Consider the following 23,384-nt stretch of genomic DNA (forward strand, 5'->3'; position numbering starts at 1 on the left):
CTATGTTCATGTTTCACTGTTGCAGTCATAACTGTAGGGTGGAATCCCAAAGCAGTGAAAAAGGGGAGGAGGCTTTAGACAGAAGAGGAAGCAAGAAAACCCTGCAAAACAGCAGAGGCAAAGCCTGCCCTGGTCTTAGAATACAGTGGGAGATTGTAGTGCTTGGAAAAAGTATGCACAGAACTCCAAGTGGCAGCTTCCAAGATATCCTTGGTAGGAACTCCTCTGAGGAAAGCTGTAGAAGTGGCAGCTGCTCTAGTAGAATGACTTCTAATGGTACCTGGAAACTGTTTCCCATGATGAGTGTAACAAAATCTGATTCCATAAGCAATCCATTTGGAAATAGTTTGTTTAGAAATAGGTTTTCCAAGAGAACTGGAGGCAAAAGAAACAATTGATTAGACTTTCTGAACTCTTTAGTCTTGTCCAGGTAAAATCGTAACTGTGTACATCCAATGAATGCAAAATCCTTTCCCCTTTATTTTGAGGATTAGGAAAGAAAGTAGGAAGGTGAATTGTCTGATTTAAAGCCACTTGATTAGTCCTCAAGGATACTCTGTCCTGATGGAAAATAAGGTATGGTTCCACAGCCATGAGAGCTTGCAACTCTGAGACCCTTCTGGCAGAAGTCAATGCTAATAAAAGAACAGTCTTCCAAGACAAAAACTTAATATCTGAAGATGCAGCAGGCTCAAAAGGAGGCAAAGTAAGTTTTTCTAAAACATAATTAAGATCCCAGGCAGGAACAGGAGGGGTCCTGGGAGGCCGCAAATTTTTAGTCCCTCTCAAGAATTCTCACCAAAGGATGAGAAAAAACAGGAGGATCAGAATTGAAATGAGCAAAAATAGCAGAAGCATGAATCTTAATGGAAGAAAAGGAAAGTCCTTTAGATAAAAGATCCGAAAGGTAAAGCAAAATAGAAGAGAGATCAAGGACCAGAGGATCCGAGCCTCGGTCCTGCATCCAAATACAAAACCTCTTCCATTTAGAGGCATAGGATTTCCTAGTGCTAGGCAGTCTAGCTTCCAGAAGAACATCCAAAACTTGTTTGGGAAGACTAAAGGAAATCAAATTCCTTTGAAGAGCCAAGCTGCCAGGCAAAGGGTCTTGAGATTGGAATGTAGCAACTGACCCTGATGCTGGGACAGAAGAGAAGGGTTCAGAGGGAGAATCCAAGGAGGCTCCAAGAACAGGTGCTTTAAAGTTGGATACCAAAACTGCAGAGGCCAATTTGGAGCAATCAAGATGAGGAACTTGGGCTTGTCCTGTTTTATCTTCAGTAATACCCGAGGTAGTAGAGGAAGAGGAGGGAAGGCACATCCTGAAAGGCTTCTCCAGCTGAAGGACAGGGCATCCACTCTCCAAGCTGTTTTGTGGAAGGACCTGGTGCAAAAAGCGAGGCAGCTGATGATTGAGATGGGATGCAAACAGATCTATCTGGGGACATCCCCAAACTGCAGTAATCCTGTTGAATAAGTTGGTGTCTAGCATCCATTCGTGAGGATCTGAAATGTTTCTGCTCAGGCTGTCTGCCAAGAGATTCTGTTCCCCTGGAATGAATTGAGCCTGGAGATGTAGATTCAAATTTTGAGCCGTGTCCCATAAAGCCATAGCTAGTCTGCAAAGGGGGTAAGAATGAGAACCCCCCTGCTTGTTGATGTACCACATGACCGTGGTGTTGTCTGTACGAATTAGCAGAGGCCCTGGTTGCAAAAGTTCTTGAAGGCTAGAAGAGCATTTTGAACTGCCAACATTTCCTTCAGATTGATGTGCCAGTGAAGATGGTCCTTTGTCCAGGTCCCCTGCTGGCGATTGTCTAGAAAGTGTGCTCCCCAAGCATAATCCGAGGCGTCCGTGGTTAGGATTTGAGTAGGTTGAGGTAGACGAAAAGGCTTTCCTTAGTTTAAAGCACATACCCTGGACCACCAGAGGAACTCTCTGGAGGCAGGGGACCAGAGGAATCAGAATATCCAGATCGTGGTAATGCTGTGACCATACACTTTTCAGATACCATTGAAGCTTTCTCATATGAAGCCTTGCGTTTGGGATCAACAGAATGCAGGAAGCCATGTAGCCCAGAGTCTGCAGGAATTTCCTTGAAGTGAGCTGAGACGGTTGCCAAGGTGTTGAAAATAGAAGCCAGCTGTTTGTTTTTCTGGAGTGAGGAAGGCCCTTTGTAAGGTTGTATTTAAGAGGGCTCCCAAGAATACCATTTGTTGAGAAGGGATCAAATGTGACTTTTTTGTGTTCACCGAGAATCCCAGTAGGAGGAGAAGACGTTGAACAAAGTCCAGATGTTGAAGTAGAAGATCTTTGCTGTCTGCCTGAATAAGGCAGTCGTCCAAATAGGGGTAAATCTGGATCCCCTGAAGTCTGCAATAAGCCACTACTGGTGCCAGGCACTTGGTAAAGACTCTGGGCGCAGTAGATAAACCAAAGGGAAATACAGAGAATTGAAAGTGCCTCGAACCTGCCTTGAAACTGAGGAATTTCCTGCGTTCCTGCCTGATGGGAATGTGTAAGTAGGCTTCCTTTAAGTCCAATGTCACCATCCAGGCGTCCTGAGAGAGCATTGGAATTAGTTGCTGCAGAGTAAGCATCTTGAATTTTGGAATTTCCAAAAAGGTGTTTAACACAGAAAGGTCCAGAATAGGTCTCCATGAGTTTTGTTTTCTTGGAACCAGAAACAGTCTTGAATAAAAACCTTTTCCCATCTCAGAGAGTGGAACAGGCTCTATGGCTCTCATGGCCAGAATAGCATCCACTTGATTTAAGGCCACTGACCATTGATGTTTTGGCAGATCTGGCCAACCGTGAGCCCTTGGCAAAGTATGAAAGTGGAATTTGCAACCTTTTAAAATCACGTCCAATACCCATCTGTCCTGGGTAATACAAGTCCAATTTCTGTAAAAAAGAGACAGTTTTCCCCCGAGAGGGGCATCCAGGTGAAGGGGTCCTGTAGCCCAACCGAGAGAGTCATTGAGTTTGCTTTCTTTGAGATTGGGATCCGTCTTCTCCCCTTCTAGGTGAAGAAGCAGTCCATTGTCTAGATCTGTAAGAGGCCTGACCTTGACCACGACCTCTGGATCATCTTCCCCTTTGAGGCCTGTCAGACGTGGGAAAGGACCAATTTTTAGAGGGCCAATTCCTGGAAAATCTAGGAGGCTGAACTTGCAAGAAATCTTTTAGTCTGCATAGATTTTGCCTTTTCTTCCATCTTAATAACTTCCTCAGCCTTAGATCCAAAAAGAACATAATGTTGAACAGGGGCATCTAATAACTTAGCCTTAACCTGTTCAGGTAAACTTTGTTCACGAAGCCAGGCATGTCTCCTGATAACAGTACCAGAGGCTGCAGCCCTGCAAGAAGCATCCAAAGCATCAAAACCACAATGTAAACTATGTTTGTTCACTTGTTCAGTAGCATGTAAGACATCCTGAAGTTCCTTACCCTCTGCACATGCAGGAAGAGAAGCAAGCTTTTGCTTTAAAACAGACAAAAGAAATTGCTGATACTTAAACATATGAAACTGGCAATTTAAATATATACCTTTTTTCCCCACCTGTCTAAAGCACGAGAATCCTTCTCAGAGGGAATAGGATTTTTAGCAGTAGCAACCTTAGCAGCCTTAGAGCCATGAGAAATAGTTTCAGGATCCGCAGAAGGGTTCCTAAACAAGAATAAATGAGAGTCAGGAACCCTATAAAATCTATCAGGCTTAGAAGGAGCAGGAGGCATGGAATCAGGATTCAAATTAGCCTCAGAAAAAACATCTACAATGTCCAAAACAGGAGGGATAGCTAAAGGCCTATGCTGAGGAAGAAGAAGAAATTCTCTAAGCCTCTTCTTGGAAGCAGAATACTCCTGTCCTTCCCAATGAAAATGTTCCCTCATCTCATGCAAGGTTTCCCCAAAAGAGAAATCTTCAAGCGGAGAGGCAGAGGGTAAGGAGTCCTCAGCATCCGAATCCTCATAAGGAGGAAAAGAATAGTCCTGATCTGAGGAAGAGACAGAAGATACAGAAGCCTGGTCAGAGGAATCCAGAGGAACATCCTGTCGAGGCCTTTTCTCTGGAGGGGGGTGAGAACCCCTAATCATTGTAAGCAAATCTTCAGCCATCTTTAATAATTGCTTCTGTGTCCTGGGAGTAGATTCAGAAGCAGCTTGAGCAGGAAATTTAGACTTAACAGGAGTCTTTGCCTTTGAAATAGTGATGTGAGTAGGCCTGAAAGCCCCCTCAGAAGCCGGTACCTGCACAGCGGTTCCGGACCCATCTGAGGGAGCGACGTCCGAAGGTCCTGCAGCAGTTAAAATAGTAGGCCTTGATGGCTCCCAATGGGAGTCCGTATCGGCCATCGGTTCAGAAGTGGCGGACGACAGGGGCTGCAAAAGCGCCTCACTGACGACAGCCGAACCAGACGCTGACTCCAACTGCAACGAGTCCTGTTTGGACCTCGGAGGCCTGTCTTTGTGCTTCTTTTGAATTCCGGTAGAGTCAGACATTCTATAATTGAAGCGTCTGCCAAAATAATTTAGAGCCCAATCGTACCTGCGCTTGATAGTACGAGAGTTGAACCTGGCACAGAACAGACAAGAAACGTCGTGGTCAGGGCCTAAGCAAGGTAGACAGTAAAAGTGGAAATCTTTATGAGGTGTTTGTTTCCCACACGTTATACAATTATTAACTTTTTCTGACATCGGAGGAACAAGAAAAAGATTCCCCAACGGGGTACTTAGCTTTGAAAAGAGAAGTAAGAACTTCGGACCGACAACAACCAAAAACGCTGTTCGAAAATCGCCAACCAACGACTTGCGAGCTGCTTTCCACCGAACGGCAAGAAAGACTGGGGAAGATGGCGTCAGCTGAGGGCTATGTACCAGAGCGTACTGACGTCAGGGTACTAGCTTGTACAGCCGACGCCGGACCCAGACTTTGGGATTCTGGCCGACCTCGAAACACGAAGAACATCTGGCTCCTCCTTTATTGTTTATATACCATACCACTGACACTGTCCGATTGGATTGCCATCGGCCCTAGAGGAAGAAAATTGTGAAGGGCTTGCAACGCCAGTAGCACTGCTCTAATCGAGGACATTGACATGCAAGTGAGCCTTGTGATCTTGCCATGTGCCTTGGACAGTCGTGCCTAGATAAAAGCACCCCTCCCATCTGGGAGGCATCCGTGGTCACAGTAGCAATGAGTTGGAGAGGAAGGAAAGGTGTTCCTGTCAGGCTGAATCCAACAACAAAGGTCCTTTTTGCAAGATTCTGTTATCAGAATAGGATGAGACCGAGATAGTTGTTTGAGACCACTGGGAAGAGAGTAGCCAGTGAAGAATGTGTATGTGCAGTCTGGCTAGTGGAGCTACAGATATGGTAGAAGCCATGGTCCCTAGACGTTTCAGCACGGTCTTGGCTTTGACCAAGTGGACTGTAAATCTGTTGTCTGAGATTTCGTATTGTCTGCAGGAAGAATAGCCATCATGGCGACAGTATTTCTGTGCCTATAAGTCACATATTGAGAGGGTGACAAGGCAGACTTTTCCTAATGTATCGTAACGCCTAGATGAGTGCAGAGCTGGATGGTTGAATCCCTGGGCTTGTAGAAGTAGGTGCCTGGTGGTGGTGGTCAGGAGCCAGTTGTCCAGGTACAGAAACACTTTGTATCCAAAATGGATCAAGTGAGCTGTCACTACTGCCATGCATTTGGTGAACACCCTGGGAGCTGTGGTGAGTCCAAAGGGCAGAGCACGAAATTGGTAATGACCGGCTCCCAGCCAGAAGCGTAAATGACTCCTCGTTGCTCTGTCCATTTTTATGTGGTAGTATGCATCTTGGAGGTCTATGGAGCTCTACGGAGCACATCCAGTTGTCTTTCCCTAACAGAGGGAGTACAGACTGCAGTGTTACCATTCGGAACTTGGACTTCACGGATTTGTTTAATTTGCTGAGATCCAAAATGGGCTTCCAGTCCCCTGTTCGTTTTGGCACTAAAGAATCTGGAGACGTTCCGAATCCTACCTGGTCTGCAGGGACAGTCTGGATGACTCTTGGAAGAAATTTTTGAACTTCTACTGTTGCTTGATCCCTGTGATTGGGTGGAACATCTGGGATTTTCTTGGCGGTATGGGGTGGGAGAAAGGGTAAGTAGTATCCTCTGGTGATTATTCTTTGTACCCATTTGTCTTGGGTGATCTAATAAACTAAAATACGAGGCACAGTATAACAAACACCAATAAACAAACAAAAAAAAAAAAAACAAAAACACGGTGGAGGACAAACTGCACCGGACAGCTGAGAAATGTTGATGTTCAGCCAGGCTTCTGATTACAAAGATAAGTACTCCAGAAAAGCAGTCTGGTCCCACATCATGAGCGCTGATGGGGACATCCACGAAAGGAATCGTGGCCACCCTGGTTTTGCAGGCCCCCCCCCCTGCCTCTAGGGCAACATCTACCATTAGCTCCTCCTCCTCTGCCTCTGAAGGAGGAATCCTCTGTGCGTCCAGGAAAACTCTATGGGGATTTCTTTAACTACATTTTCCCGCCTCTGACCCCTGGGGTATGGTCTAGAAGGGATGGAAAAAAACACTCCCAAGGCAAAGTTTTCCCTTCCTGCTTGCACCTGGTGAGTATCTTTTACCTTTGGTCCAAAGAGGAACAGTCAAAGGGAGCGTTGGTAAAAGTAGATTTGAAGGGCTCCGCAAAGTTACATAAACGTATCCAGGAGTGTCTAAGGGAAACTCCTGAACTCGCTGCCCTACTCACTTCATCTGCTGCATAGGATATCAGCCTCATGGAGGAGTTAACAATGGAGTTTAAGGCGGACAACTGAGCAGTAACTTTCTCAGGGACTCCTTCAATTAATGTACCTTGGAGAGCATTTCCTAGCTCCTTTAGATCTCTGAAGCCTAGTAAAATGAGTGAGGTAATTCAGCGATCACAGTGCAAAAGCTGCTGAAGAGAAGATACGCTTCCCGTATCTATCCATCGTTCGAGACTCCTTGTTCAGTGGATGGACAGATGAGGTCTCCACTAGTTCCTTCTTTGTGGCTGCCACCACCATGGCATCTACAAGCACACCTTTGGTCAAAAATTCCTTCTCTTTGGGGGCAGAAATAAATTCTGTGGGCCTTCTGGGGACTGGTTCCACAGCATCAGGAGTTTCCCACAACTTTCGACTAGGTCCAGGAGCTTATTGAAAGGTGGAAACACTCAAGAGGCTGAAGGTTGAGACCCGAAAACCTTCCAAGTACACTGACTCAAAAGGATGGCAGTGGGCCAGCCGCCTCTGTTTCAGGATCTCCAAGATATCTATAAAAGGAGTTAAGAGGACGACAGAGGGGACCCTTCTGACTCAGATCAGTGTCAGAGGTGACAGACTCAAAGGAGTGTACATGCTTCCTCTTGCAAGATCTCTGAGAGGGATCCTCCAAAGGATATTCTGAGGAGGTATCTGAAGACTGAAGGCAACCCAACGGGGTCTCTGCTGCCAAGAGAGAGATGGTGTTGAGACAGAGGTCGGTGCTTGAGGGGGGAAGAGCATCAGTACCCTTGTGAGGAGCAGACGACCTAGACAGCACACTCATCTTGAATGCAGATCTCTCTGGCTCAGAGGACAGTCCCGGTTCAGAGAAGACTGGAGTAGCCCTCTGCTCCAAAAGCAACTGGCTCAGAGATGGATGTAGGATCAGAGCTTAGCCTAGCAGAGGTAGGCTATGAACTGAAGAAATTCAGGTCCAAGCATCCCTGTCGGGGCCTACTGGTGAGCTTCAGCTCTCAACAAGGACAGTGCCAAAGGTGTCTGAGCAGAACTCTGCTCAGAGACAGATACAAGAGGTGCTGGAAGGGAGGGGCCCACAACAAGTGGTACCGAAAGCGCTGGCTCCAAAGGACCAACATGGCTCGGAGGAACATTGAGAATGGCCTTGGATGGCTTCGGAACAGACTAGGTCAGAGCTAGCAACAATTTTGGTAACACAGACTTCAAGAGTAAGCACTACTCTCTCTACATCCTCTTCAGAAATGCTGAGGACCTGGACGATAAGGTAGGAGACCTAGATCTCTGCAATATGGGAGATCATAAAGTTGGGGAGACCGGCAAAAACTATGTACAGGCTCAGAGGTAAATTCTCAGTGGTCAGCTCCGAAAAACTTAGGGCTGACACTGGACTGTATGTAGATGACCTTGATTGGCTCAGAGGGCAGTGGAGCCGACTAAGTAGAAGGCTTGTCCAATCAATACTTTTTGAGGAGGTCCAGATAACAGTATGCACAGGAGAAAGTCTCTTGGCTGATTTGACCTTTTTTTTGAAGGAGACAGAATGAGAGTATGAAAAGCTGGCTAAACCCTCCTCAAAGGAAGACTTAAGGAGACCTTTCAGGATTAGTTTGTTCTTCCTTTCTTGGAGAACTCGAGCAGAGTGTGACAGAACATGTTTCCTGAAGATGAATGGCACAGAGACAGTAAACAGTTACGTCAGACATTTTTTGGGAGCACTTAAGGCACTTAAAAACCTGAAGGTTTATGATCCTCAGACATACTTCACACAAACAGAACACTAGAGAAAGGAGACAAGGTCCTCTAACTTAACAGGCCTAGCCTTGCAAGAATCACTGCACACAAAAACACTACAGAGGACTAGGTCCTCTAACTTAAATGGGCCTAGCCCTGTTGAGGAAAAAACACTAGAAAAAGTGTTAATAGGACTAGATCCTCTAACTTAAACAGACCTAGCTGAAAAAACACGAAAGAAGCCAAGTCAAGCAAAAAAACTACCACAAATTGTAAATTAACAGGCTAAGAAGCAAACACTGCACACGAGACCACCACTCTAGTGAAATACTATACTAGAAAAAAGGTCCCAACACAAACACAGACCTGCACTAATAGAAATAACTCAAAAAACTAGCACACAGGAAGGGATACCACTAACAAAAACGGGCCTAGCAATGGCCAAAAAGTTCTCAAAAATATCATAAAAATATCAAACACTACTACAACTAAGCTATGTAAACTAAGCTAATGTTGTTGTCTTTCGGCTTTTCCCGGTTAGGGGGCGCCACAGCGGAACTCCGGTCTGCTAATGATTGGCAGTAGATTTTCATGAATGCCAAGGTGCCAGCTCAACCTTCAACAAAGGCACTCCCATTTATGCAAGTCTTTCAAACGCCCACCCAACCGCAGGGAAGGCATGCAGACTCCACACAGAAGGCACTCCAGCAGAGAATCAAAAAGGAGAACCTCTTGCTGTGAGGCAACAATGCTACCGTTGTAAACTAAGCTAATACTATATGCAAAAAATATCAGAAAGAACCATAATGAAAATATCCAACTTATCCATGGCTAAGAAAGCACTTCTGAACTTGTATATGTGGCAAACGAGATATGGGGATTCTTACTAGCGCACTATGGGATACCTGCCTTACCACGAACCAACGGAGAGACTTTGAGCTTTGTAATCAGCCAAGTCGGAGCGGAGGATCGGCTCCGAACCCACATGTAAGAATGATGTAGAGAGAGGACTACAGAACATCTACTGTTTATGGTCCACTATTACCATGCATACTTTTGACTTCCACACTCTACCATCCATTACATGTATAAATTAGCACAATACAAAGAATGTTTCCCCAGCAGAGTACAGTGGAAACCTCCAGACGCCAGACAAAAACGTCAGCAAGACATGCATCAGTCTGTGCTTACACGGTTAAAGAAGCACTGCAAGAGACAGATGGACAGAAGTCCTTACCCTGCTAACATACGGAATACCAATAACAGTCCTTCAGGGAAGTTGGTATAGCATTTCCTATGAACCTATGGAAATGCAGAAAATTCCTGGCATCCAATGTAATGTGTGCAGATCTTCAAGACTCATGAATACAATCAGTCCAACTGACCACCTGAACAGTATTTGGTGATAAATTTTATTAGGTCATTAAGATGGAAAAATAACGTTATTGTTCAGGTTCTAGGAATTAAACAGAGCTCCAAGGCCCGATACCTTCAGTATAGTGTGATCTCCCAGATGGAGACCTTGTTTGTGGAGTGTAATACCTCTTACCAGAGTCTTGAGATGGGATGTCTGGCATCTATGACAGGGATCGTGCTGAATGGAACTGTATTACACTTTTGACATTGTCCAGACATGCCTACAAATAGAGAGCCACAGACCCAGACACTTTGCTTTTGAAAGTCAGAAAAGGTCTCAGATGGCTGTCCACCTGAAGACCACGGTACACTGCTGCTATTGTTCTTGCCGTGGGGTTAGCAACTGTAAAAATAATTATGGCTACACTGTTTTCTTAGATGCCCAATAGCCCACTGCTGCCCATCGCAAAATCAAATCTCAAAAGTCTGCTGCTTTCTACAGGTGTAACTTGAAACTAACTGGGATGGTCTTGAACAACATGGAGAAAAAAATTGACAGGCAAAGGAAAAGAGACCCACTGAAGGGATATACCGCTAAGGTGCCCTCAGCATAGTGAAGTCTACAAATTCCAGTCAGATGTGATGCCTAGAGTTCAACTAGCACCAGATATCCTAGCTATACCATTTGAAAGGTGGGCAAACCATTTTAAAATGAAAAGATAGCAATCTAACTGCAACTCAAAGTATGCATCCTGCAACATCCAGTGACCAGCCCACTGTTGGCAATCGCTTCCTGAAACTCGTGTGAGAAAATACTACTGCCATGCAGTTCCCAAACACATTTAAAGTCCTTTACTTCTTAGCCACTAGTTGGACAGCATGAGTGCATATAGAAGCATTTCAGCCACACCAAAGAATTATGACTTGAGTCTCATTCTTGCAGAATCTTGTAGCATATCTGGTTATTAGGCTACCCAAACCATTAAATCCAGATTTTTTTTTTTTTGGGTGGGGCTCAAGGCCTTTAAGATACCATTTACAGCACGTCATGATCAAATTCACACAACTTCAAAATTACAAAACCACACTAATTACAAAAAAAATTCTCCATGTGACGAAAAAGGCTTGAAGGATCATGGCACAATGTAAAGCAGAAGTGTCATGTAGTCGGGTAGTCTGTCAAAATGTAGCCTCTGTGGAAAGCAATGCACCTTCCTGCTTGCTACAGAAAATTACAGTTTGAAATTTTTTACTTAGAAATGTGCTGCATATTACCTTCACACTTGATCCTACCTGTTCAATGCGAATGCGTTCCCTTTCCAAACGTTCCCGCTCCATTCTCTCCCTCTCTAGTTTTTGTCTTTCAATTTCCAGACGCTCGCGTTCTCTCAATAACCTGTCACGTTCTTCCCTCTCACGCAACATTCCTATGTGTTCTCGCTCACGGCGTTGTCTTTCTGCCTCTTCTCTTCTTCTAAATCAAACATTTTTGATTATATATTTGTAGAACAAGTCGTAAAATGCTAGTAATTAATTACTGTTTACCAGAGTGGTCTAACTGGGTCTAAAGAATCCATTTTCAACAGAAACCCAGGGAGAAAAGCTCCACATACAGTACAACACAAATACAAAATAATCCAATACAAATGACATGAGAAATACTAAACAAAATAAGTTGAAAACTGCTGCAAGATATACTACACATCTAGACAACTCTACAGAGTAGCAAAGTACAGTTTTGTACCCTTAACATAAATGTAGATGTTAGAGTGTATTCACTGTTGCAGTCATCACATATGGGTTATCCGTCTGCAGGTAGCCTTCAGATGGCCTGAATACCAGAGTCTTTGGATTTCTGCGTTGGATGCTCTTCTTCCATGACGTCAGGTCAAGGGTAAAAACATGCAGAAGACGCCATTACATCAGTTTTTCTTCCCTCAGATGTCAGGTGCTCCCACAATGGGAGGCAATTATATGTTATGGTACACCTCAATCAAAAAGCAAATACACCAGAAAAATAAATATACCAAACAAGAAGGAAAGGTACAGCCAAGAGAAGTCAGGGGGATGGAGGGAGGGTAACCAGGACTGCAACAGTGAATACACTCCAACATCTACATTTATGGTAAGTGTACACAACTGTACTAGGTTACTCATGTTTCATTGTTTGCAGTCATCACATTTGGGTTGATTCCCAAAGCTAAGGAAGGGGAGGAGGAAGCTAAAGGGTATTAGGGTCAACTATTAAGCCCTGCAAGACTGCAATGGCAAAATCAGCTTAGGATTTAGAAAAAAATAGGCATGTGGTAATGCTTGGTGAAGATATGTACAGAGCTCCAGGTAGAAGCTTCTAGGATGGTCCCTGGTAGGCACTCCTCTGAAAAAGGCTGCAGAGGTAGATGCAGCCCTGGTAGAACGTGATCTTTTCCCTTGTGGGGTAGGTTTTCCATGGTACTGGTAGCAGAAATGAATAAAATGGGCTATCCATTTGGAAATGGTTTGCTTTAAAATGGCCTTCCCCTCTGCCCCTGCAGCAAAGCCAACTAGCAGCTGTTCATATTTTCTGAGAGGCTTAGTCCTGTCCAAATAAAATCTAACTTTTCTGTGCACGCCCAGAGTGTGCAGTATTCGTTCCCCTTTGTTTTGTGGATTAGGCAAAAAAAACGTAGCCACACTAGACATCACCTTGGGCATAAAGGAAGGATTGGCCCAGAGGGAAATCCTGTCCACATGGAAGATAATGAAGGGTTTCACTGCCATGAGGGCCTGTCATTTAAACACTCTTTCTGCTGAGGTGATGGCTTGAAGGAAGGCTGTTTTCCAAGAAAGAAAATTCAACTCTGCTGTTGCAGCTGGTTCGGGGGGGGGGTGAGCTTTTCCAATACAAAGTTAAGGTCCCAGGCTGGAGTGGGAGCTCTCCTGGGGTCTCAAATTTTTGGCCCCTATAAGGAATTGTTTTAGCAGGGGGTGAGAAGAGGGGTGGCTCAGTATTGTAATGTGCTGAAATGGCATAGGCATGAATTTTAATTGACGAGAAGGGTAGGCGCTTGTGGAGCATTTCTGTTAACTACTGAAGAATATGAGGTCAGCTGGGCATTGTTGTGCCAATCCCCCGAGTCTGGCTCTAGGAACTATATCTTTCACTTTCAGCATACGATTTTCTAGTACTAGACCTCCTTTCCTCCAGAATGACATCTAGCACCTGCTTACTGAGGGATGCTAGAGGGGAGATCAAATAGCCAGGCTACAAGGTTCAGGGTTTGAAGCTGAGGGTGCAGAATCTGGCCCGCCTGCAGGGACAGGAGGGACAGGGTCTGAGGCAGGTGCCATGGTTGCAAGTGTCATACTGCGCAAGAGGGGGTACGCAGTGCTGGCGTGGCCAGTCAGGTGCAATCAGTATTGTCCTTGGCTTGTCCTGTTTGATCTTTAGTAGAACCTTCGAGGAGAGGCAGAGCGGGAAAGGCATAAACAGAGGCTTTCCCAGGTAAAGGACAGGGCATCCGCTTTTCCAAGCTTGACTGTGGGGAGTTCTTGTGCAGAATTTGTCCAATTGGTAGTTCTGAGGGGAGGCAAACGGGTCAACCTCTGGAGTCCCTCATTTGTTCAAGAGGTTGAATATTTTTGGTTCTAGTTTCCATTCGTGTGGGTCCATGAGATTTTTGCTCAAGTCATCTGCCAATGAATTTAGCTTGCCTGGCAGGAATTGAACTCGCAGGTGCACTTGGTAGCTCACGGCCGTGTTCCACAGAGCCATGGCTAGTCTGCAGAGAGGGTACGAGTGAGTTCTCCCCTGCTTATGTACCACATAACTGTGGTGTTGTCAGTCTTTAGAAATAATTGTCCTGGAAGAATGTGGTCCTTGAAGGCTGTCAGAGCATTCTGTACAGCAAACATTTCTTTTTGATTGATATGCAGGTGCATCTGACTTGGGTTCCATTTGCCCTGAATGCACCTCCCTGCCAGGTGAGTCCCCCATGCACAGTCTGATGAGTCTGTTCGGGTTTGAGCAGCAGGGGATAGAGTGAATGGTAGTCCCTTGTTTTGGTGGCAGGCCTCTGCCCTTCAAAGGAACTCTAGGAGTAGGCAAGGTAAGATCGGAATCATTGCTTCTAGATCCTGAAAATGTTAACACCATAGGCTTTTTTTTTTTTAGATACCATTGTAGTTTCCTCATATGCAGTCTTGCATATGGAATTAGTAGAATGCAAGAGACCATGAACCCCAAGGCTTGCAGTATTTGCCTTGCAGATAGCAGGGTTTTTGTGGCCACTAGTGTCAAATGAATTTGTTTCTCTGGCGTGAGGAAAGCCATCTGGGAAGTTGTGTTTAAGCGTGCTCCCAGGAATAGAATTTGTTGACAGGGTACCAGCTGTGATTTTTCGTTTATGATGTACCCCAGGCAAGTTAGCACCTTTTGTACAAATGCCAGATAATTCAAAAGCATGTCCTGGCTTTCTGGCTGAATAAGAATCGTTCAAGTATGGGTATATTTGAATATTTCTTTGCCTGCAAAATGCGATGACTGCAGCTAGGCACTTTGTGAATACACTGGGCACATTAGGCAAGTCAAAGGGCAGTGCAGAGAACTGATGGTGCACATTCAGCCTGCTATGAAACGTTGGTATCTTCCGCAAGATTCTGATTGGGATATGCAGGTAGGCTTCCTTTAAATCCAGTGTTGCCAACCAGGCATCTTTGCCTGTCATAGGAAGCAACTGAAGAGTTGGCATCTTGAATTTTGGAAATCACCAAAAAGGTGTTTAGGATAGAAAGGCCCAGGATAGGACACCATGAGTGGTCTTTTCTGGGTACCAGGAAAGGTCTCTAGTAGAAACCTTGTCCCTTTTCCTCTTCTGGTACAGTCTGACTAGTCTTTAATCTTGAGTGTGTACTTGGCTTTTGAGCCTCTGCCTACTGATTTGGGGGTAGATCTGGCCAACCGTTTGGGGTTGGTAACATGTGGAAGTGAAATCTGTATCCTTGGGCAACTGTTTTAAACCCATTTGTCCTGGGTAATGAGTTTGCAGTTTTTTGTTTGCAGAGCAATCCTTCCCCCTAAAGGAGCAGTCACAGTTGAGAAGTGCTTGGAAGTTTTAAAGTTAAGTCATTGAGACAGTTTACCATGATTTGGAAGCGAGAGCCCCCCATTGCTTAGTCTTGTGCATACCTTGAAGCCTGGTTGTTCTGCTGCTTCTGGGTTTGAACCGAGAAGGCCTGGAAGAGGCAGGAAAGGACTGATTTTTTTGAGGGCCAATGCCTACTAAATCTTGGAGGCTGGACTTGTAAGAAATCTTTAACAGTTTGCATAGATTTAGCTTTTTCCTCCATCTTTTTAACAACTTCTGCTTTGTTGCCAAACATGCGGTCCTGATTTAAGGGAGTATAGTTTTAACATGATCTGGCAAAGATTGCTACTTATGCCAAGCATGCCTTCCAAGTACAGACCCGGAGACAGCAGCCCTGCAAGATTCCTCTAGCGAATCAAAACCACATTGCAAAGTATGTTTTCCAACCTGTTCAGCAGAATACATTAAAGTACAGTTTTGTACCTACCATAAATGTAGTGCTAATACAGCTGCAGTCATAACAGATGGGGTTTTCCTGCCGTCAGGCAGGTCCTCGGTCGGCCGAATTCCAAAGACTAGGTCCAGCGTCTGTTGTCATCGCCTCTTCCCAGACATCAGTGCGACAGGGGTATAAAAGAACCAGCGGACACCATTTTCTTCAGTTTTTCTTGCCCCAGATGTCAGGTGCCCCCAGAAGGAAGGCAATACATAAATTTATGTAATAATGCAATGTAGTATATTCAAAAACCCGTAGTTGCAAGCAAATACACCATAAAAGAATACCCTAATCAGGTTGTATGAGGTGGTGTTAGCCATTAGGCCTGTTCCAGAGGGGAAGGAGGGAGGGAAACCTGGACTGCAGCTGTATTAGCACTTGAACATCTACATTTATGGTAGGTACAAAACTGTACTATGTTCATCGTGCATACAGCTGCAGTCATAACAGATGGGTAGAATACCAAAGCTAAAAAAGGGGTGGTAGGCACTAGGTGGAACTAGGAGGAGCCAGGATGCCCTGCAAAACTGCAGTGGCAAAACCTGCTCTAGATTTGGAGTATAAAGGCAGGTGATAGTGCTTGGAGAAGGTATGTGCAGAACTCCAAGTGGCAGCTTCCAAAATATCTTTGGAAGGAACCCCCCCGAGGAAAGCTGCAGAGGTAGCTGTGGCCCTTGTGGAGTGAGACCTGATGACTGCAGGTGCAGCTTTACCATGAAGAGAGCAACAAAAGCGTATGCAGTGGGCTATCCATTTTGAGATTGTCTGTTTGGAAATAGGCTTCCCTTGAGCCCCTGAAGCATAGGACACAAAAAGTTGCTCTGATTTTCTGAAAGGCCTTGTTCTGTCCAAATAATAATGTAGTTGCCTCTGAATGTCCAAGGAATGTAGTAGTCTCTCCCCTTTGTTTTGAGGATTGGGGTAAAAGGTAGGCAAGTGGATAGCCCGATTCAAGGCTACCCTGGATACTACCTTTGGCATAAAGGAAGGATTGGTTCGTAAGGAAACTCTGTCCTGATGGAAAATTATGAAAGGCTGCACAGCTATGAGGGCTTGTAGTTCCGAAACCCTGCGAGCTGAGGTGATAGCCAGCAGGAAGGCTGTTTTCCAGGACAAATATTGCAGTTCTGTTGAGGCAGCTGGCTCAAAAGGAGGCAAATTCAGTTTCGCTAGAATGAAATAGAGATCCCAAGCAGGTACTGGTTGTTTCCTTGGGGGGTTTATATTCTTAGCCCCTCTGAGGAACTGCCTTAAGAGGGGGTGAGAGAATAAAGGAGGATCAGTGTTGTATTCTGCAGAAATGGCTGAAGCATGGATTTTGATGGAGAATGAAAGTCCACTGCTTAGCATCTCAGCTAGGTACTGTAATATTTGAGGTAAATGCAGTATTCCAGGGTTCTGGCCCTTTTTCTCTTCCAAGCACAAAACCGTTTCCATTTGGCGGAGTAGGCTTTTCTAGTAGGTGGTCTTCTGGCCTCCAAAATGACATCCTGTACCTCCTTGGAGAGCAGGGTCTGTTGTGATTTTAAGGAATCTTCCATGCAGCGGCAAAACCTGCTCTAGACTGAGTGTTTTCAGCTGACTGTGAAGAGTTTTGAAGTTGTGCTAAGTCAGTAGTAGAGGCATTAGAGGCAGAATCCATGGTGGGGAATGAGTTAGGCTCCTCAGGAGTGGGTACCAGTGTTGTCTTGGCCAGTCTGGAGTGATGAGAATCATCTTTGGTCTGTCTGCTCTGGTTTTTAATAGACCTTTGGGCAGCAGAGGAAGAGGTGGAAAGGCATAAACTGTCATTGTTGTCCAACTGAAAGAGTGCGTCCATTTTCCAGGCCTGTGGATGAAAGGTCCTTGAGCAGAATTTTGCCAATTGGTGATTGCTGTGGGAGGCAAACAGATCTATGTCTGGCCTTCCCCATGCTTGAATTATCTTTGAAAAAACTTGAGGATGCAACTTCCATTCGTGTGGATCTGTCATATTTCTGCTTAGGTTGTCTGCCAGCGTGTTTCCTTGCCTGGCAGGAACTGCGCTTGAAGCTCGATATGCAATTCTAGAGCCATGTTCCAAAGAGACATGGCTAGCCTGCATAGGGGGTATGAGTGGGCTCCTCCCTGTTTATGTACCACATTACTGTGGTGTTCTGTCCTTATCAATAGCTGGCCTGGATGCAGCAGGTCTTTGAAAGCTATAATAGCATTTATTACTGCTAGCATTTCCTTTTGATTGATGTGTAGGTGCTTTTCCTTCTGGGACCATCTGCCCTGAATGCAGCGATCTGTCATGTGCGCCCCCCCCCAGGTGTAATCCGAGGTGTCTGTTGTGATGGTCTGACTTGCTTGAGGCTTGCAGAATGGGAGACGTGTTTGTTTGGCATGCTTGAGCACACCACAGAAATTCCTTTTGAAGACATGGAATTAGTGGTATTATTGTTTCCAAGCTGTGGCTGTGCTGAGACCATAGGTTTTTCAGGTACCATTGAAGTTTCCTCATATGCAGCTTTGCACATGGGATTAGTAGGATGCAAGACGCCATGAATCCCAGAGCCTGCAGGATTTTCCTTGTAGTCAGCCTGGTGAAAGTTGCCAGTTTTCTGAAGTAGAGTTAGTTGCCCTCATTTCTCTGGCGTGAGGTAGGCCATCTGGGTGTTTGTATCCAATTTGGCACCCAGGAAAATTGTCTGAGAGGGTATTAGCCTTGATTTCTTTTTGTTGACTGTGTATCCCAGGGAATTCAACAACCTTATTACAAAAGCCAGATGTTTCAGATGTATGTGCTTGCTGTCCGCTTGGATCAGGCAGTAGTCCAAATGTGGGTATATTTGTATCCCTTGCAGTCTGCAGTAGGCAATTACTGATGTCAGGCATTTCGTGAACACTCTGGGTGCAGTAGATAAGCCAAAGGGCAATGCAAAGAATTGATAATGTGTTGAACCTGCAAGAAATCTGAGGTATCTTCTGCAATCCTGTCTGATTGGGACATGCAGGTATGCCTCCTTGAGATCCAATGTTACCAGCCAAGACTAAGAAGCTGCTGTAATGTGAGCACCTTGAATTTTGGCAAGAGTAAAAACAGGTTTAGGATGGATAGGTCCAAAATAGGTCTCCAGTCTTTGTCCTTCCTTGGTACCAGGAATAGTCTGGAATAAAAACCTTGACCCTGTTTCTTGTGCAGGTACCTCTTAATAGCTTTCATGTCCATGAGGAAATCTGCCCTTTGATTGTGTGGCAGGTTTGGCATGCCTCATTTTTGGAAGGGTGAGGAAGTGGAATCTGTAGCCTCTGTCTATAATGTCCAGGATTAATTTGTCGTTTGTGACAATATGCCAATTTTTTGAAAATAATGCCAGTTTTCTGCCTAAAGGTGCTGCCATTTGAGCCTTGCTTGGCATGCAAAGGGAAAGTCATTGGTTCTGCTTTCTGAATGGCTGTGAACTATCCTCACTACCTCTTTGGGTAGGTGCTTGCCATTGTCCGCCACTAAACTATCCTTGAGATTGCCCTCTACCCCGCGAGCGCCTGTATCTACCTCTTTGGGGTCTGTCCATGGCTGGAAAGGACCAATTTTGTGAAGGCCAATTTCTACTGAAACGTGGAGGTTGTACCGGTAAGAAATCTTTCACTGTTTGCATTGATTTGGCCTTTTCCTCCATTTTCTTTAATACCTCCTCAGCTTTAACACCAAACAAAATGAGAAGTTATGTACCTACCATAACGTTCCATGTTAGTTGTCTTCTCTCGCCTTCTTTCTTGCTCGATAGGTTCGGGGCCAATCCTTGGCTCAGACTCTGCACTTGCTAAGCTCGAGAGTCACTTTTACCAGCTCGAGGTAGCCCCATATCCCATGATGCAAGGCGGTAAGTACCCAGATCTCGTTTGATGAAAATAGGCAATAGCACCTAGCATAACAACTTCCACAAGGAAGAAAGGAGGAGAGAAAAAAACCTGAAGGATGGTAGAAGGACCAGCACTGTATGGTCTTCAGAAGCATACTTCCTAGTAGAGAGAAAGGTCTGTCCAGGCCTGGGGGAAGGAGGGAGGGTCGCAAGAAAGAAGGCGAGAGAAGACAACTAACATGGAACGTTATGGTAGGTACATAACTTCTCAATGTTAAGTTGTCAATCTCGCCTTCATTCTTGCTTGATGGGGCCGCGTCCCTAGCACCTCTATCCTGGGTGGCTCAATGGAACAGACTCTTGAGAACTGTAGAGCCAAAACTGGCTCTGTCCCTGGAGGCCAAATCCAATTTGTAATGGGAAACAAATGTATGAGGAGTGGCCCAAGTGGCTGCTGCACAAATAGTGTCTAATGGAAGTCTAGCTTGAAAAGCTGTGGAAGTGGCTAAGCTTCTGGTTGAATGTGCTTTAGGTTTTGAGCACAGCTGTTTTCCCCTGAGCTGATAAATTTCAGAGATGACAGAAGAAAGCCATCTAGACAAGGTCACTTTTGAGACAGGAAGGCCTTTCTTGTTATCAGCATAAGAAACAAAAGTTGATCGGATTTCTTGAGTTGTTTTGTTCTGTCCAAATAATATCTGAGTTGGCGGTGGACATCAAGATAATGTAATTTTTGTTCCGATCTGTTTGAATAGTTTGGGAAAAATACAGGAAGATCAATAGCCTGATTCAAATTAGTCTTTGAGGCGACCTTAGGCAAAAAGGTCGGATTAGTTCTCAATGATACTCTGTCTTTGTGGAAGACTAAATAGGGGGGGGCGAACAGATAGAGCATGAAGTTCAGACACCCTCCTAGCCGATGTAATAGCAACCAGGAATAAAGTTTTCCATGAAAGAAATTTCAGGGAACATGAAACAGCTGGCTCGAAGGGAGGAAGAATCAAGGATGTCAGCACTAAAATTTAGGTCCCATTGAGGAGGAGGACTCCTGATTGGAGGTTTCAGGAGAAAAATTCCTTTCAAGAAGGCTCTACAAAGCCTGTGGGACATAATGTTGTGATCTGCGAACCCGACATGAAAGTTCGAGATAGCGGCCAACTGAACTTTGACCGTGGAAGAAGAGGAGCCCGCGTGAAAAATTTCTGCTAAGAAATCCAAAACTGCGTGTACTGCAGCAGTGAAGGGATCAATATTCTTGGCTTTTGCCCAATAAGAAAAACGTTTCCATTTGCTAGTATAAATCCTCCTGGTAGAGGATTTTAAGGAAGCTACTATGATGTCTCTAACAGGATTAGAGATCATAGGAAGCCTGGCTAAGGAAGGAAGTGGAGCAACCATGCTGTGAGGTTGAGAGAAGGGATAGACCGGTGCAGCTGACCCGATTGGTGAATCAGAAGATCTGGCACTGGGTCCAGATGCCACGGCTGTACCAAAAGGTGACGATGGAGGAACGGAAACCAAATTTGTCGAGGCCAATAAGGGGCAATGAGAATCATTTTGGCTCTCAAAACGGTGGCTTTCTGGATTACTTGTGGGATCACAGGAAAGGGAGGAAAGGCATAAAGAATTCCCTGGGGCCAATCCTGGGTCAGAGCGTCTCTGGGGGGATGGCCTGGCAGTGGGAAGAGAGAAGAAGTCTGGGCATTTGCTGTTTTGGGGAGTAGCAAAAAGATCGCAACATGGGCGACCCCATTCTAGAAAAATCTCCTCCACTATAGATTGTTTGAGAGACCACTCGTGAGGCATGAGAATAGCTCTGCTCAATCTGTCCGCTAAAATGTTGGTTTTCCCAGGGATATGCGTTGCTACCAGAAACCGATGAGAGGAGATTGCCCATTGCCAAAGTCTGAGCGCTTCTCGACACAAGGGGTAGGACTTGGTTCCGCCCCGTTTGTTGATATACCATACTACAGACATGTTGTCTGTGTGGACTGCAATTGTCCCCAAGGGAAGAAAGTCGTTGAGGGCTTGCAACGTTAAAAGCACTGCTCTCATCTCTAGGACATTTATGTGCAGGTGGTATTCGAACGGTTGCCACGTCCCATGAACCATCCTGCCCTGATAATGCCCCCCCACCCGATCAGGGAGGCATCCGTATTGACAGTGGCTACCGGGGTTGGGGGTACAAAGGGTCTGCCTTGGTGAATCTGGGGAGAAGAAATCCACCAAGAAAGATGATACTTGCAAATCTGTGTCACCAGTATTTGGTGACGCATCGGAAGTTGTTGGTAAGACCACTGAGTGAACATCCACTGAAGAAGGCGCATATAGAAGCGAGCCAGGGGAAGAAGGGTAATGGCCGCAGCCATGAGGCCCAACACTTTTAGAACCATTCTGGCTTGTACTTTCTTGCTGGCTAGAATGAGTCTCACGTGACCTTGTATATCTGAGATTCTTTGGTCTGTGAGGGTAGCTGACATCCGAACAGTGTTTAAGTTTGCGCCTATGAAAGTAATAGACTGGCAGGGCAACAAGGAGGATTTTCCGTAGTTGATCGAGATGCCCAATTGAGTGCAAAGATTTATTGTGTAATCCCTGGCTTGAAGAAGGTGATGCCTGGTGGTGGCTGAAAGGAGCCAGTCGTCGAGATACGGAAACACCTGGAATCCTTGACGTCTCAGGTGAGCCGTGACCACTGCCATACATTTGGTGAACACTCTGGGGGCTGTAGTGAGACCAAAGGGCAGGGCTCTGAATTGGAAATGACTGGACCCCAGCCGAAAGCGGAGAAACCTTCTGGAGCGTCTGTGAATTTTTATGTGATAGTACGCATATTGAGCACATCCAGTTGTCCTTCTGTAAGAAGGGCAGAATTGACTGAAGTGTGACCATTCGGAATCTTGTCTCTCACAGACTTGAGTCTGCTGAGATCCAATATTGGTCTCCAGTCTCCCGTCTTTTTGGGGACCAAAAAGAACCTTGAGTAGATTCCGGGCTCTGAATGGTCTGTTGTAACTGGCTGAATGGCTCTTTTTTGTAGAAGTTTGAATACTTCTAACTCTGCAATTTCCCTTAGACCGGGTGGTACATCTGGAAGGGAATTTGAGTGAGAAAAGGGACTTTCCTCGAAAGGAATTTTGTAACCCTCGGATATGATCGACTGTACCCATTTGTCTTGAGTTAGGGAAAGCCAGGCTTCTGGGTACAGCGATAGTCTTCCCCCGACTGCCTCCAAGGATGGACAGTCGGGCAACATCTCAGGGATGCTGAAAAGGCTTGTCAGAGAGGCTCTCTGCTTCCCTGGTTTTGTGGACCCCCTCTGCCTCTAGAGCAGCGTCTGTTATGGTTACCCCCTCTGCCTCTAGGGGTAAATTGACCACGTGAATCCGGCGTGACTCCTTGGGATTTGCGGAACCACATTTTGCCACCCTTCTGTCCTTTAGGGTAAGGTCTAGAAGGGGTGGAAAAACGGACCCCTACGGCAGAAAGAGTCTTGCCGTCCTGCTCACACCTGGTCAATGTTTCCTTCACTTGAGGGCCAAATAAAGCTGACCCATCAAAGGGAGAGTTTGTGAAGGATGCCTTAAAGGGATCTGCAAAATTACAGAGCCGCATCCAGGCTTGGCGTCTAAGAGCCACCCCTGTACCTGCGGCCCTACTCGCTCCATCTGCTGCATATGATATCAGTCGCATGGAGGAGTTAATAGAATTAAGGGTTCCTAGCTGCGAAGCAATTTTTTCTTGAGCCCCTGCAGCTGTGGGATCCTGTACTACTTCACCTAGCTCCTTAAGGATATCCCTTTGGAGTCTGGTGAAGTGACACAAGTAGTTCAGCGAGCGCATAGCAAAGGTCGCTGAAGAGAACATCCGCTTACCATACCTATCCATGGTCCTAGAGTCCTTATTAGGAGGATGGACAGGTACGGAAGGATCTGCAAGTTCCTTCTTAGTGGCAGCCGCCACCACCATGGCATCAGCAGGGACACCTTTAGTGAGAAATTGCTTGTCCGAAGGGGCAGTAATAAATTTAGAAGGCCTCCTAGGAACTGGCTCTACAGAGTCAGGAGCAGCCCAAGCCTTTCGAGCGATAACCTGCATAAGGGGGTCGAAAGGCGGAGACACCC

The 23,384-nt window shown here is 45.6% G+C and overlaps 1 protein-coding gene across 7 annotated transcripts in view; it reads right to left on the reverse strand.

Annotated features, from left to right (window-relative positions):
• The window catches only part of SLTM (SAFB like transcription modulator), a 738,342-nt gene that overhangs the window by 233,315 nt on the left and 481,643 nt on the right, over nt 1-23,384 (reverse strand). For 6 of the 7 annotated variants that reach the window (XM_044078891.1, XM_044078894.1, XM_044078888.1 and 3 more), the window contains one exon: nt 11,165-11,345. In XM_044078891.1, the coding sequence (XP_043934826.1) occupies nt 11,165-11,345 (181 nt within the window). The remainder of the gene's footprint in view (nt 1-11,164; nt 11,346-23,384) is intronic. The other variant, XM_044078889.1, reaches the window with a different exon arrangement.

The sequence above is a fragment of the Protopterus annectens genome, chromosome 7.part1, assembly GCF_019279795.1.
Source record: "Protopterus annectens isolate FY-2018-M chromosome 7.part1, PAN1.0, whole genome shotgun sequence".
In the NCBI taxonomy this organism is placed as follows: Eukaryota; Metazoa; Chordata; order Ceratodontiformes; family Protopteridae; genus Protopterus; species Protopterus annectens.